This window comes from Pongo abelii, chromosome 10 (genome assembly GCF_028885655.2).
Source record: "Pongo abelii isolate AG06213 chromosome 10, NHGRI_mPonAbe1-v2.0_pri, whole genome shotgun sequence".
NCBI classification, from domain to species: domain Eukaryota; kingdom Metazoa; phylum Chordata; class Mammalia; order Primates; family Hominidae; genus Pongo; species Pongo abelii.
The window spans coordinates 112,104,199-112,118,626 of record NC_071995.2 but is presented as its reverse complement, the minus strand read 5'-3'; the positions used below and the strand labels follow the sequence as shown (position 1 = coordinate 112,118,626).

General features: G+C 54.3%; 1 protein-coding gene across 4 annotated transcripts in view; it reads right to left on the bottom strand.

Moving 5' to 3' along the window:
• The window catches only part of TPCN1 (two pore segment channel 1), a 77,037-nt gene that overhangs the window by 3,421 nt on the left and 59,188 nt on the right, over nt 1–14,428 (bottom strand). For all 4 annotated transcript variants that reach the window (XM_054527633.2, XM_063712256.1, XM_024256416.3 and 1 more), the window contains 12 exons: nt 10,666–10,722; nt 10,532–10,585; nt 9,345–9,417; nt 8,091–8,198; nt 6,926–6,997; nt 6,313–6,402; nt 4,921–5,036; nt 4,162–4,208; nt 3,472–3,540; nt 3,191–3,275; nt 2,070–2,209; nt 1,794–1,874 (listed from right to left, as the gene is read on the bottom strand). In XM_054527633.2, coding sequence (XP_054383608.1) covers nt 1,794–1,874; nt 2,070–2,209; nt 3,191–3,275; nt 3,472–3,540; nt 4,162–4,208; nt 4,921–5,036; nt 6,313–6,402; nt 6,926–6,997; nt 8,091–8,198; nt 9,345–9,417; nt 10,532–10,585; nt 10,666–10,722 — 992 coding nt within the window. The remainder of the gene's footprint in view (nt 1–1,793; nt 1,875–2,069; nt 2,210–3,190; nt 3,276–3,471; nt 3,541–4,161; nt 4,209–4,920; nt 5,037–6,312; nt 6,403–6,925; nt 6,998–8,090; nt 8,199–9,344; nt 9,418–10,531; nt 10,586–10,665; nt 10,723–14,428) is intronic.

The window sequence follows — 14,428 nt, the reverse complement described above, 5'->3', positions numbered from 1 at the left end:
CCAACCACACCTGAATGGGTGCTGCTGCACAGTCATCCCCTTGCACAGACAGGGAGGCACGGAGTGACTTGCCCAAGGTCAAACGCTTCTATTATTTCCATGTCTCTGTAACAGCAAGTTCAGTGAGCCACTACACATCAGCCCAAAGAACACTGCCTGAGTCTCTTGTGTTCCTGGAGAATGTGTAAGCTGCTCTGGGGACAGCACCCCCTGCTTTTCAGGCATGGAACCTGGTTGTCACTGTTTTAGTGAAACAGAAGGGCTTCAAGCTATTAGAATGCCAGAAAACAGCAAAGCCACCATAGCTGGTGGGGGAGAGGCTCCCCGGAGCCCTGGCAACCCTGAGGTGGTTGAGAAGACCCTGCAGGGCTCATGTGCTGGTGGCCCATGGTCTGGAAGGCACCGTGCCAAATGCCATTCCACACGGTGCTTTGTGAGATATTTTCCTTAGCTGCCAATATGTAAAGATTGGGAGGTCATGCAAAAAAAAAGAAAAACATCTGCCTTTTTTTTTTGAGACAGAGTCTGGCTCTGTCACCCAAGATGGAGTGCAGTGGCATGATCTTGGCTCACTGCAACCTCTGCCTCCTGGAGTCAAGTAATTCTCCTGACTCAGCCTCCTCAGTAGCTGGGATTACAGGTGCACGGAACCAGGCCTGGCTAAATTTTATATTTTTAGTAGAGACAGGGTTTCACCATGTTGGCCAGGCTGGTCTCGAGCTCCTGGCATCAAGTGATCCGCCTGCCTTGGCCTCCCAAAGTGCTGGGATTACAGGCGTGAGCCACCGTGCCTGGCCTGCCTTTTCTTAAATTAGAAGCCAAGGTGGCAGAATTGCTTGAGGCCAGGAGTTTGAGACCCCAGCAAGACCTCACTGCTGCAAAAATAAGATAATTAGGGTGTCACGGTGCACACCTGTAGTTCCAGCTGCTTGGGTAGGCTGAGTGGGGAGGATCACTTGAGCCCAGGGGTTGGAGGCTACAGTGAGCTATGATCGCGCCACTGGACTCCAGCCCAGGTGACCGAGCGATACCATCTCTAAAACAAAACAAAACAAAACAAAACAAAACACACCCAATTATGAAAAATCCCAAGCAGTCCCAGCCTGGCCAACATGGTGAAACCCCGTCTCCACTAAAAATACAAAAATTAGCCAGGTGTGGTGGTGTGTGCCTGTAGTCCCAGCTACTCGGGAGGCTGAGGCAGAAGAATCGCTTGAACCCAGGAGGCAGAGGTTGCAGTGAGCCTAGATCGTGCTGCTGCACTCCAGCCTGGGAGACAGAGCGAGACTCCATCTCAAAACAAAACACCAAGCGGCCCGACCGCAGTACGGCCTTCTTCCTATTGGGCAGCACTCACTGGGGCTGGGAGGAGGCTGTGTCCCCTTTGGACAGGCACATCCTGGAGCTGGGAGGAGGCTGTCTCCTTTGGACAGGCACATCCTTGCCAGTTCACCACGGTCTTTCCTCTTTGCTCACTGTGTTTATTGCTACACATTTGAGTTTGCAGCTGACTCAGAGTAAGAGATGGAGAGGAGGTTCTGGAGAATTCATAAGGGGCAGGGACATATGGTGGCAGGCAGGCGGGAGAGCTGCCTCTGCTGGGCACGAGTCAAGGGTTCAAGGCTAAGTGAGCTCCGCTCAGGTTCCACACAACCCCAGCAGTGGTCCCGATGGACGGTCCGCATCACTCTACCAGCCTTCTCCCTCTACTCAGAGGGCCGGAGAGCAGGTCCCGGCCCCTCCCAGGATGTAGCTTGGGGGAGGATTCGCAGCGTGGTTGGCCAGGCTCCTACCTGGATCTCCTCCTGGTACATCTTCAGGCTCAGGTCGCTCTTGGTCCTTGATCGCCGTCCCAGAAATACCATGGAATGTTGCTAAGGAAGAGCAGAGGCTGCAGGGCTCGGCTGCAGATGTTCCGGTCCCACCCCTGGTGCCACAGTTGGCCTCTCCCACTTCTCTGGCTTTTGCAACTGTGTCACTCAAAATGTTACCAATATCTGAGGGAAGGGATTATACCACCCACACTGAAACCTTCCTCCCTCCTTTGGACCGGGGCCTGGGCTCCTCACCTGGTATCTCTCCATCTGGGAGAGGGTCTCCAGCAGCCGGGTGACATCCGAGGAGGCCCCCCGTGCCTCCCGGTAGAGCTCCAGGACGGCAACCAGCTCTTCTTTGGAGATTTCCTTCTCAAGGGTGATGCCACCATCAACTGCAGGGATGGAAGGCGGGTGTGGGAAAGGCCCGGGGCTGGAGCTGCCAACCTGGCTGGGTCTCGTACCTCTTTGCCCCCCTCCGCAGGGGGTCTTAAGGTTCTCTCTCTAAACTGACACTGACACTGCATTGGTGTCCTGCTCTCCTCCTTGGCCCTCCCTTCCCTTCCCCTCCCTCTGCTATGATGTCAGGAGCGCAGGTCTAGCTGGCAGCTGTTACAGGGCCAGAGGGTTTCAGGAAGGGGCCTCTAAGTACAGAGAAAATGGTCAGATGGTCTGATAGCACAGAGATCTGAGGATGAGAAGTAACAAGTGTGGGCACAGGGTTTTCTGTTTCTTTTAAGAGACAGGGTCTCACTCCGCTGCCCAGGCTGGAGGGCAGTGGTGTGATCATGGCTCACTGCAGTCTTGACCTCCTGGGCTCAAGAGATCAAGTACGGACAGTTTTGATGGAGAATTTGGGAAGAAGGGACGGTCAGTACGCAGAAAGCTGTGCAATCTGGGAAAAGTGAGGCAATCACTAAAGCCAGCACCATCCAGTTGCAGCAGGAATACGATTCGCCTGTGCCATAAACAATATTTACACCATTTAAATCAAGAACCGTAGTGTGAACCTATTATTGAGAAACGTGGAGATGACTAACAGAAGAAATAGCTAAGAAGGAGAAGCCTCTGGAGGACGGGAGGGAAAGGCAGGGCAGGGGCTGCTGCTGCCACATAAGCCTTTCTCTACTTCTTGATTTTTCTCCAACTATGACATGCTCTGTCTTATTTTAAAGTTAGATCATGTTTTCTGACATTAAATATTTGAAAATCAATGCAAATACAAGATCTAGAGAGACAAGCCAGATAGATAAGCTGGACAACCAGACAGAAGAAAAATGACAGCCTGATGGCTGGGTGGACAGCCACCCAGACAGACAGACAGAGCTGGGTAGGCGGCAGACATCAAATGCCCAAGGCATCATCGCTGCACAAACCTTCCGAGTCCTGGTTCTTGCGGCTGTAGTTCATTCGGAAGACGAAGGCCTCGAGGATAAAGGCGACAATGATCGTCATCACCACCTGGCCAGGGATAGGGAGGGAGGGGCAGAGGCAGGGGAGGAGGGTGGGTAGGTGTCCGTGGCTGCGCAGCCCACGCCCAACAGAGCCCGGCCAGATGGGACCCAGCCCCACTCCCTGACGCTGCAGCCTGAAGAGCAGGGGCAGCTGGTGACGTGGAAGACGAAGGACAAAGAGCATTCTGTAGCCCGGGACCTACCATGGTCACAATGTAAAAGGTCATGAAGTAGAGGCGGCTCCAGTGGGAGGTCTGAGAGGTGACGCCTTCCTGGAGACCGAGGGAAGCAGCCAGTGAGGGGGTGCCCACGCAGGGCAGGTCCCCGTCTACACAGGCTGCCCCATGGCCCCGGCTCTTCGCAGACCCCACCCTGACTTGTGGCTGCTTGTGAGAGACGGAGGAGAGGAAGCTTGCCCCTCTGGGCCTAATACTAATTCCTGACTAATTCCTGACTGCTGAAGGAGCCCCAGCCACTCCCCTGGACGGCTGGATCCAGAACCAGGGCAGCCTTTATCCCAGTAGGGCTGGGAGTCGGGAAAGTTTAAGGAATGGAATGAAGAGATCAGCAATGCTCGCCACATTGTCACTACAGGGAAAAGTCATCTCTACAGTGGGCGAGACAGGACAGAGACCCAGAGTCTAAGTGGCATCTCCTGGCTGCTGGGGACGTGCAGGGAGACGGGAGTGACAGCCGAGTCCAGCCAACGCTGGGAGGGGTGGCTCCTGGGGCCCAGCCACCCTGTGGCCTCCCCACTGAACACCAACACAGCGTGACTCAAGACCCCCAGCCCTGCAGGCCACGGGAAGAATGATAGACTCTGGGTCGGGGGAGACCCAGTGCCGACCCCAGGGCTGGCGGGAAGACACCCCCGGAGCTGCCCGAGCTCTTACCATGATGATGTACCAGTTGTTGACAACTGTGAGCTCAAACAGGGTCACTGCCGAGGGAAGACAGAAAGAAGCATCCTGATGAGACCTCACTTCAAAGTCAATTTCAAGTGGCCTCTTGCCACCTATCCTGGGTGCCATGTGCTAAGATGAGGGGGTCACCATATGACCGCTTGGGTTGTGAGCTCCAGGAAAGACCAGGCAAGGCACTCCTAGGGCGCCGGCTCCACAGGACATCATGGCCTGCCCCCAGGAGAACTACCCTCTGCCTCGGCAGCCTGTGCCACACCAGACCATCTGGATCTTACTGGGTGCAGATCTGGGGTGTCATGGGGGCACACCCTTTTTCTGGAGAGGCAGTTTGGCTGTGTTCGCCTCTTCATGGGAGTGGGCAGAGGGCTGTGGGCAGTCTGAGCCAGGGGGCAGTGCAGCTGCAGCAGCAGTGGTGTGGCACAGTGCAAGTGGCACTGTGATGAGGGGACCCCGCCCAGCTAAGGCTTGCAACTCTTGTCCTCCCCGGTACTGAGAAAATATCAGGAAAGAGTGGAATCAGGCAACTGAGTGAGCCCCGAGATCCAGCCTGGACTGTACTGCCAAGGCTGGGCAGACCAAGTCCTCCACCTGGGCCAGGGAGGCTTCCAGAAAGTGTGGCCCTCGGTGCTGGAGGGAGAGGCCCAGACACTTGCTACAGCACCTCTGGGACCCGTGGTGACAAGGGTGGGGTCCCCAGGGAATGTGTCCCCTGTGATTTTTCCCACTCACCAAAGCTGTTGAGGATGTTGTCAAAATTATTGAGATAATAGTAGCCTTCCTCCACCACAGTCCTGTTGCCCACGGTGTGGTTGCGCCAGCGGTAGGCATCTGCCACTGTACTCGTGCTGGCCGGAGCACAAGGGAGAAAGGAGGGAGGGTCACAAGGCGATCAGTCACCTCCAGAGAGGACAGAAGTCTGAAACAAACCGAGTTCTGGCCAAGGATCCTTCTGTTCTGCCCGCAGCCTGGTTTCCTGCCTAACCCTCTCCACCTCATGCCTGGGTCCCTGCTGGAGGAATGCCCTTGGCTATTCCTGCCTGCTGGGCTTGGCGGGAGCCCCTGGCCAGCCTGACCCACCTCTGTCACCTGGAAGTTGTGTGCTGCAGGCGGGGCCTTCCCTCTTCACCATTGCCTGCCGGGGAGGGAGGAGAGGCAAGGGCCTCCTCTGCACCTGCCCCATCTAGGATCTGCTGTTGAGGCTGGACACTAGGCCACAGCCCCAGGGAAGGAATTCCCTACTGGGGCTTCCCCAATACTTGGCCTGAGCAAGTATTTGAAAAGGTTGGCCCTGTTTTGAGGGGCTCTTATTTGCCACTTTCCTTCCAGTTTTTTATAACTGTTCTGTTAATATCCATGCTAATGTTTAGAAAAGTCTAGTGCTTGGGCCACCAGGGAGCCTCCTCTCACACGCACACATCAGACGCACGAGTGAGGTCTGGAGCTTGCACTAAGCTCCCTGGTGACTGCAATGTGCTCTAAAGTCTGGGACCCACTGCTATAGGCTTCTGGTTCCAGACCAAGCTTGACACTCAAACTGGGTCTCAAAGCTACCAGTGTCTTCGTAAAACTGTTTTTTCATCGGTGCTTGAGGCTGTAAAGACCAAATGTAAGAGGACTCTCTGAATTGAGGATGAATGAATGGCAGTGTGTGGTGATTTCACTGTGGCGGCTCAGGAGAAAGGGAGTGCTCATGGGAGATTTCACTCTCTGCTCTCCATCCCTGAGCACCATGACCTTCCTGCACGTGTCCGTCTTATCCTACGATGCTGTCCCGAGAAGACTGGTCTTGGCCCAGGTCCCCAACCACTCCAGGAGAGAAGTGGGAGGAAGCCATGGGACTCGACCTTGGGACCCAGGCTACTGTGGGGGTGGCCTCCAGCCCTTGGCAGAGGGTAAGCTGACAGCTCCCAACCCTGCCTGGGGGATGGAGAAACAGGGACCCCGAGTCCAGGCCCCTCATTTAGCTCACTGCACTCAACTAAGCCCTGAAAGCAAAGCAAGTGGTTGCTTAGAGAGGAACATCCCCGAGGACCCCAAGGCCACAAGGACACCAATCCTGGCCCTGGCCAGCCCTCTGCCCGGGAAACGCAGGCTGCCTGGGGCTGGGTGGGGCCTACTCACTTGCAGCAGTTGGGGAAGACGATCCCGCAGAAGAACTCCATGCCCACGATGGCGAAGGAGTAGTAAAAGATGAGCAGGGTGAGGCCCAGGCTGTGGGGCGACAGGGGCAGGGTGACGCGGGGCCGGCAGGAGGGAACGGCTCCTCTACAGCCCCGGCCTCCTCGGACCCATGGGGCTGACTGCAGGGCCATGCCCTTGGTCGGTTCACCAACTGGAAAGTGCCTGCGGGGAAGGGGCCTCGTGGGGCAGCTCTGGGGTGAAAAACAGCTCAAGTCAGGACGCTATGAACAAATGCCCCTTTCCCAGAGATTCACCCCTTACCTGTGAAGGTAGACTCACAGGTGACCCCTTACCTGTGAATGTAGACACAGGTGGTAAGCAAGTTGACAGCTCCCTGCCCTCCCTACTAAATATGTCAGACAGGTCAGTGGAGAAAAATGGTGCCCAGGAGACCTGTGGTGGTCAAGATTCCAGGCTCCTTGGAGCCCCATCAGGCCCTCGATTGCAGTCCTTTGTGGAACTCCTTTCCCCCGACTGCCACTCGGCTCCCGCCCCCACGGGGCACTGCCACACGGCACCTGGACCTGCAGGCCAGGGTGGGGGCTGGCAGTACCTGGCCATCCGGGGCAGCAGCTCGAACATGGTGTCCAGCACGTTGCGGTAGCGCTCCTTCAACTTAAACAACCTGAGCGAGGAGGACACCCGTCACCTCCACACACAGGCGCATGCCTCAGCCCCCGCCCTCTGAAGATGCCGGCCCCACCTTCCACACGCCAAGCGGTGAAGACAGGTGAGGGCCTCTCCTCCACCTGCGTCCACTCCCTTGGGCGCCACCAACCCTGAGCTTGGCTCAGGTGACATGCATGAGGGAAGGGATGGTGGCAGCCCCAGGACACCGGCTGGGCGGGGTCCTTCCACGAAGAGGAGCAGGGCCAGGCCGCATCTCCTTGCAGTAGAGCTGCAGGCTCAGACAGGAGCAAGGCCTTGCTCCTGGGAAAGACGGGGGAGAAGCCCATGTGCCCCAGGGAGCGGGGGCAATGGAGCTCACCAGTGAAGAAGGGTGGCAGGGGGTGGGACGGTGGTGGACACTCAGGCGCAGCCCCAGGCCACCCCCACACGCCAAGGGGGTAGGCTTTTCCTCCATAGACGCCACCACCCCTCCCCGCACCTACCCCACCTGTCCCGCCTTGGGAGAGGATGGGGCGGACGTGGATGGGGTTGCAGCTGGAGGGTCAGGAGGCAAGCCCAGGCTCTAAGGGCACAGGACCTCGGGACCCCTCATTAGGAAGAGACACCGTCAGTGCGGCAGGCTCGCCTGGGACTTTCTCCAGTGTCCCTGGGAAACCAGTGGGACCCACACAAGGGTTTTTCTCCATAAGACGATGAGCCAGAAAAGCACGCGGGGCCCCTGAAAGGCCCTTCCAACTCTCAGACCTGTGGCTCTGTGATCTGTGACTGAGCATATGGGCTCCTGTGGCCGGTGCAATGTCACCTCGGGTGGGGTGCACATGAGTCATGGGCTGGGTTTCTCTGCCCAGAGGCGCTTGGTGCAGTGAGGGGAGGGGCACAGGCAGCCTGCACACCCTCAGGGATGGGGATGGTGGCCCCATGGTGCTTCTGCAGGGGGTGATATCTGTGACTCTGGCTTGTGAACCTTCTGGCTCATTCTGGGTCACTTCCCGAATCAATCCTGGGTCACTTCCCGAATCAATCCTGGGGCATTCCCACCCTCCCTCTCTTTCTCCCTCTCTGTCTCCGGCTCTGTCCTGCCCCATCACCTCAGCAGCTGGAGGGGGCGCAGGACCACGATGAAATAGAAGGGCTCCATGTTGAGGGCCAGCGCCAGCAGTCCCAGGAAGGCGAACACTGTCACGGAGAAGTCGAACCTGCAGGAGGGGAGAGGCCAAGGTCCACCCTGTGGCCCTGAGCCTACCTGCACCTGCTCCCCTCCCTGGCCCTGTGCACAGCCACCCTCCCACGGAGCCCAGACACAGCAACAGCAACAGGAACCAGCCGGCTGCGGGAAGAACTTCCTGCCACCCTGGGGTTTCAAGGTGGCCAGGCCCTGTCCCAGCATGCGTCTCACAGGTCAGGCCTCAGTGCTCTGACTCCAAGGCCAGAAATGCCTGGGAACCCCTCCAAAGGGCCCCGTGCTGGTCTAACGACAAGAAGGAAAGAAGCCCTGGCCTCCGCAGCCCTGGAGACAGGCCTCGTCTTCTGCTCAACAGACATCTGGTTACACACTGCAGACCAGCCTGACCCCAAGGAACTTTTTGAGGGAAGAGAGCAGGCCCTTCCAGTGAGATTCTCATCAGGAGAACAGCTCGCCCTGCCCCAAGCCAGAGGACCCTCTCTCCTCTCCAGACACGCAGGGCACACACGTGCTGTCGGCTCCTCCCAACTCTGCTCTGCGTGTTAACCCGCTCACCCTCGCGGCCCACTCTGCGTGTTAACCCGCTCACCCTCGCAGCCCACTCTGCGTGTTAACCCGCTCACCCTCGCGGCCCATTCTGCGTGTTAACCTGCTCACCCTTGTAGTCCACTATGTGTGTTAACCTGCTCACCCTCACGGCCCAAGACCTTGTGAGTGCAGCCTGACTTCACAGGCCGGTTAACTTGAACAGGGCAGGGAAGTGACCTCCCACGCTCTGGGGAATAGGGAGAAGGGCCACGTGGGTCTCATTACTGCTGATCAAGGAAGGTGGGGGAGCATTCTTCTCTGTGGGCATTGTGGTTTTTATGGAAGAGAAAAAAGTTTAATGAGTCAGGAAGAGCCAACCAGCCTATGGCACCTCAAGAGGCCAATTCCAGAAGGACTGGCGTGGGTGGTCTGAGAGGCTTCAGACAAGGGCCTGACCCTGGGGAGTTCCTGAGCTGTGGGCAGGGCTGCTTGAGGGAGACACAGGCCTCGGCCCATCCTCAGACCTTCCCTCTGCGATTCCAGAAATGGCCCGGGATCAGGGTGTGCAGAGAAGGGTCTGGGGTCATCCTCAGAGTCTCAGCTTTGGGTCAGAAACATGCTGTCCACTCACAAGTTCCATCCGGAAGACAAGTACTCCACAGGGCCCAGGCCGGCAACCTTCAGGAACAGCTCCACCCCATAGACTGTGGATAGAAGGAGTCCATCGGCAGCAGCCCCGCCACATCCTCCCCCATGCTCGGTCTCCTCTTTGAGGCTCCTCTGCAGTCTGCAGCCTCCCTGCTGGTCATGTGCCCTCCAGGTTGAGCCCAGGCCTCAGTCATGCCCCAGCGTGAGAGCAGGTGCTCCAGGAGAGGGCCCAGATGGTGGCCAACCGGGTAATCTGCTTAAGAGAAACTGGCCAGGCATAGGGGTTCATGCCTATCATCCCAGCACTTTGGGAAGCCAAGAGAGGAGGATCACTTGAGCCCAGGAGTTGGAGACCAGCCTGAGCAACATAGTGAGACCCCATCTTTACAAAAAATACAAAAATTAGCCAGGCATGGTGGCGCTGTGTGCCTGTAATCCCAGCTATTTGGGAGGCTGAGGCTACTTGGGATCCCTTGAGCCCAGGAGGTTGAGGTTGCAGTGAGCTATGATCACGCCACTGCACTCCAGCTTGGGCGACAGAGAAAGATCCTGCCCAAAAAAAGAGAGAAATCCTCCCTTCCTGTCTCTGGGCAAGGCCCAGCTAACCATCTGTCCATCCAACAGGTGTGTCCCGACCACCCCTTCCACCTTGGGCCTTGCACTGGGTAGCAGGTGTGCAACAGTGACGAGTGCAGGGCAACCCTGGGGGCACAGAGCTTATCAGTTCGGTGGGAGGAAAGACGCCAACAGGGAATGACAACACAGTGTGCTCTGACTTGATAGAAAGAGCAGGAAAGTCAGGCAGAGGTTAGGGGGAGACACCACCAGGCAGAGGAAACCCCTGTGCACAGCCCAAAGGCAGGCGAGAGCAGCAGGGAGCAGAGGCCGCTGAGGAGCGCGACAGTGTGCAGTGGGGGACACGGAGCTGGCAAGCAGCAGGGCTGCAGAGCCGAGTGGAGGGCCACACACGCCTAGGATCTGGGCTCCATCCAGAGGGCAGTGGACAGCCACGAAAGAGTTTTAAACGGGGACAAGATGGAATCAGACTGATTACTCTGTCTCTTTATAGTTTCCTGTTTTAGAGAAGAACCATGAGGTTCTACACTGAATGAAAGTTCTCCCAGACAATTTCAAAATAAGCAGTCCAGCAAAGCCATGTCGGAAACTTACTAGTTAGAAAGACGAGGTAACTCCAGGGCACGTGCTTGGAGAAGAAGTTCCCACCTGTAAGACAGAGAAGTAGCAGCTCACAGGCAAGCCAGGTGTGCCGGCCAGGACATGGCCAGTCCCCGAGCGGGGCTCACCTTTCAGCATAAATGTCTCCACGAGGATCCAGACCCCGTTGACTGCCACCACCAAGTCTGAAATACACAGGCCCGTAAAAGACAGAGAAATAACAGTGGGGCTTAGAAATCTGCAGGTCGCAGCTGCAGTCCCTGGTTAACTTCCTGGAGCTCTACGGGATGGGGAAAACAGGGCTGCTCCACACACCCATTTGATAGGGAACTTCTTTCTGCTCAGTGCTCTTACCAAGGGAGCTAAATCAACCAGTGTTTTCACCTAGAAACAGCTATAAATTTCTAAAAACACTCCCTCTGTCACTGTATGTATGAATACCAGTTATGATGTAGAGATTATTCCAGATTGATGTAAAAGATGGACAATATACAAGGCATTCAAGTATTGAAAACACTTGTTTTCCCCTAGAGACTTCTAATTTTCAAATAATTGCATGAACTCTTTAGAAAAACTGCATATGCATTAAGCCATTTGCCTAGCAATCCCACTTTCCAGAAACCATCCCAATGATGCACTAGCAAAAATATAAGATGTATCTGAAAGCTACTCACCGTAGCACTATTTGTGATAGCAAAACACTGGCAACAATCAATGATCATCAGTAGGGGACTGGTTGAACAGACTATGATACATTCATAAACTGGCATACTTTAACCATAAAAAAGAAACACAGGCTAGGTACAGTGGCTCACACCTGTAATCCCAGCACTTTGAAAGGCTGAGGCAGGCGGATTGCGTGAGTCCAGGGGCTCAAAACCAGCCTGGGCAACACAGGGAGACCACATCCCTACAAAAAATAAAAATAACTAGCCAGGTGTGGTAGTGTGCACCTGTGGGCCCAGGTACTCAGGAGGCTGAGGTGGGAGGATCGTTTGAACCCAGGAGGTCAAGGTTGCAGTGAGCTACGCTTGTGCCACTGCACTCCAGCCTGGGTGACAGAGCAAGACCCTCTCTCTAAGAGAGAAGAAAGAAAAGAAATGAGGTACATTTCTACATATTACTTTTTTTTTTTTTAAGACAGGGTTTTATTGTTACCCAGGCTGAAGTGCAGTGGGGCGTGATCTTGGCTCACTGCAACATCCACCTCCTGGGCTCAAGCAGTCCTCCCACCTTAGCTTCCTGAGTAGCTAGGAACACAGGTGCACACCACCACGCCAGCTAATTTTTGTATTTTTTGTAGAGATGGGGTTTTGCCACATTGCCCAGGCTGGTTTTGAACCCCTGGGCTCACGCAATCCACCTGCCTCTGCCTTCCAAAGTGCCAGAATTACAGGTGTGAGCCACCACACCCAGCCTCATTTCTACATATTACGGTCTCCAGGGCGTATTGTTAACTGCAAAAAGCCAGGTGGCAGAAAAAAGTGCATAAAATATGCTATTGTTTAAGACAGATATATTGATAGGTATCCAACTTACAGGTTTTAAACAATGGAAGAAGCCATACATAAAAGTTGCCCACTGTGGGAAGTGACAGGGATATAAACTAAACTTCCTTCAATATACTTTTTTTGGTAGAACTGACTTGGAACCATGTAAGTATTTTACATAATTTTTTTTTTGCTTTTTCTTGAGATGGAGTCTCACTGTATTACCCAGGTTGGAGTGCAGTGGCACCATCACAACTCACTGCAACCTCTGCCTCTCAGGATCAAGTGATCCTCCTGCCTCAGCCTCCCAAGTAGCTGGGACCACAGGCGTGCATAGCTAATTTTTTCTATTTTTGGTAGAGATGGGGTTTCACCACATTGCTCAGGCTGGTCTCAAACTCCTGACCTCAAGTGATCTGCCCACCTCGGCCTCCCAAAGTGTTGGGATTACAGGCATGAGCCACCATGCCCAGCCCTAATTTACATAATTATGAAACAAAATTTGGGTTTTTTTTTTCTTGAGATGGGGGGATCTCACTCTGTTGCCCAGGCTGGAGTGCAGTGGCGTGATCACGGCACACTGCAGCCTCAACCTCCCCAGGCTCAGGTGATCCTCCCACCTCAGCCTCCCAAGTAGCTGGGACTACAGGTGTGAGCCACCACACCCAGTTAATTTTTGTATTTTTTTTTTTTTGTAGAGACAGGGGTCTCACTATGTTGCCCAGGCTGGTCTCAAACTCTTGGGCTCAAGTGATCCACCCGCCTCGGCCTCCCGAAGTGCTGGGATTTTAGGTCTGAGCCACCACACCTGGCCATAAAACAAAATTAAATGCCAAAAGCAATCCCCAAAAATAAAAAATAACATGGCATAAAGAAATCCAAATGTGTAGGCCGGGCGCAGTGGCTCATGCCTGTAATCCTAGCACTTTGGGAGGCCAAGGCAGGTGGATCAACTGAGGTCAGAAGTTCGAGACCAGCCTGGCCAACATGGGGAAACCCCGTCTCTATTAAAAATACAAACAAATTAGCCGGGCATGGTGGTGGCCGCCTGTAGTCCCAGCTACTTGGGAGGCTGAGGCAGGAGAATGGTGTGAACCCGGGAGGCAGAGCTTGTAGTGAGCCGAGATCACACCACTGCACTCCAGCCTGGGCGACAGAGTGAAACTCTGTCTCAAAAAAAAAAAAAAAAAAAAAAAAAAAAATTAGCCGGGTGTTGGTGGGCACCTGTAATCCCAGCTACTCGGGAGGCTGAGGGAGGAGAATTGCTTGATCCTGGGAGGCAGAAGTTGAAGTGAGCCAAGATCGCGCCACTGCACCACAGCCTGGGTGACAGAGACAGAGTGAGACTCTGTCTCAAAAAAAAAGAAAGAAATCCAAATGTGTATCCAGTTGGTGACATGTCCACATGGAGAGGAACTATCCCAGGTGACCTTAAAACACAAGGCCAAGCACAGTGGTTCACACCCGTACTCCCAGCACTTCGGGAGGCCAAGGCAGGAGAATGGCTTGAGGCCAGGAGCTTGAGACCAGCTTGGGCAACATGAGGCTACCCGTCTCTACAAAAAATTAAAAAATTAGCCAGGTGTGGTGGCATGCACCTGTGGTCCCAGCTACTCAGAAGACTGAGGTGGGAGGATGGATTGAGCCTGGGAGTTCAAGGCTGCAGTGAACCATGACTGTGCCACTAGGGCACCAGACCTAAGTCTTTGTCTCAAAACAAACAAACAAAAAAACCCACAGTAATCTGAATATACATCCTTGGAATGATGTTTCTAGTAATTACATCATTGGGATTGCGTTGCAATTGTTATCCTGGGACTGTGAGACAAAGCAAATGAATAACTGTGCCAGTGTAGTTGGAAACCTGGATATTTATTTTTTTTCTTTGTTGGTGTCTGATTGTCTTCAAAGACAACCTGGATTTTAAGATTGAGAATCTAGGCCGGGCACGTGGCTCACGCCTGTAATCCCAGCACTTTGGGAGGCTGAGGCAGGTGGACCACCTGAGGTCAGGAGTTCGAGACCATCCTGGCCAACATGGTGAAACTTCATCTCTACTAAAAATACAAAAATAGCTGGGCGTGGTGGCACACACCTGTAATCCCAGCTACTCAGGAGAGTGAGACAGGAGAATCACTTAGAACCCGGGAGGCAGAGGTTGCAGTGAGCAGAGATCAAGCTAGCCTGGGCGACAGAATGAGACTCTGTCTCAAAAAAAAAAAAAAAAAAAAAAAAAAGGATTGAGAATCTAGACGTGTAAGATTGATGAAATCAGTCTTACACATCTAGATTCTTAATCTTAAAATTGCTGTAGGCCTGAATGTGAAGTATTAGCATGAACGCACAACAGTTTATCTTTAAAAAAAACAAAACCCTAGTTCTGTCCATGGAAAGGCCTAGA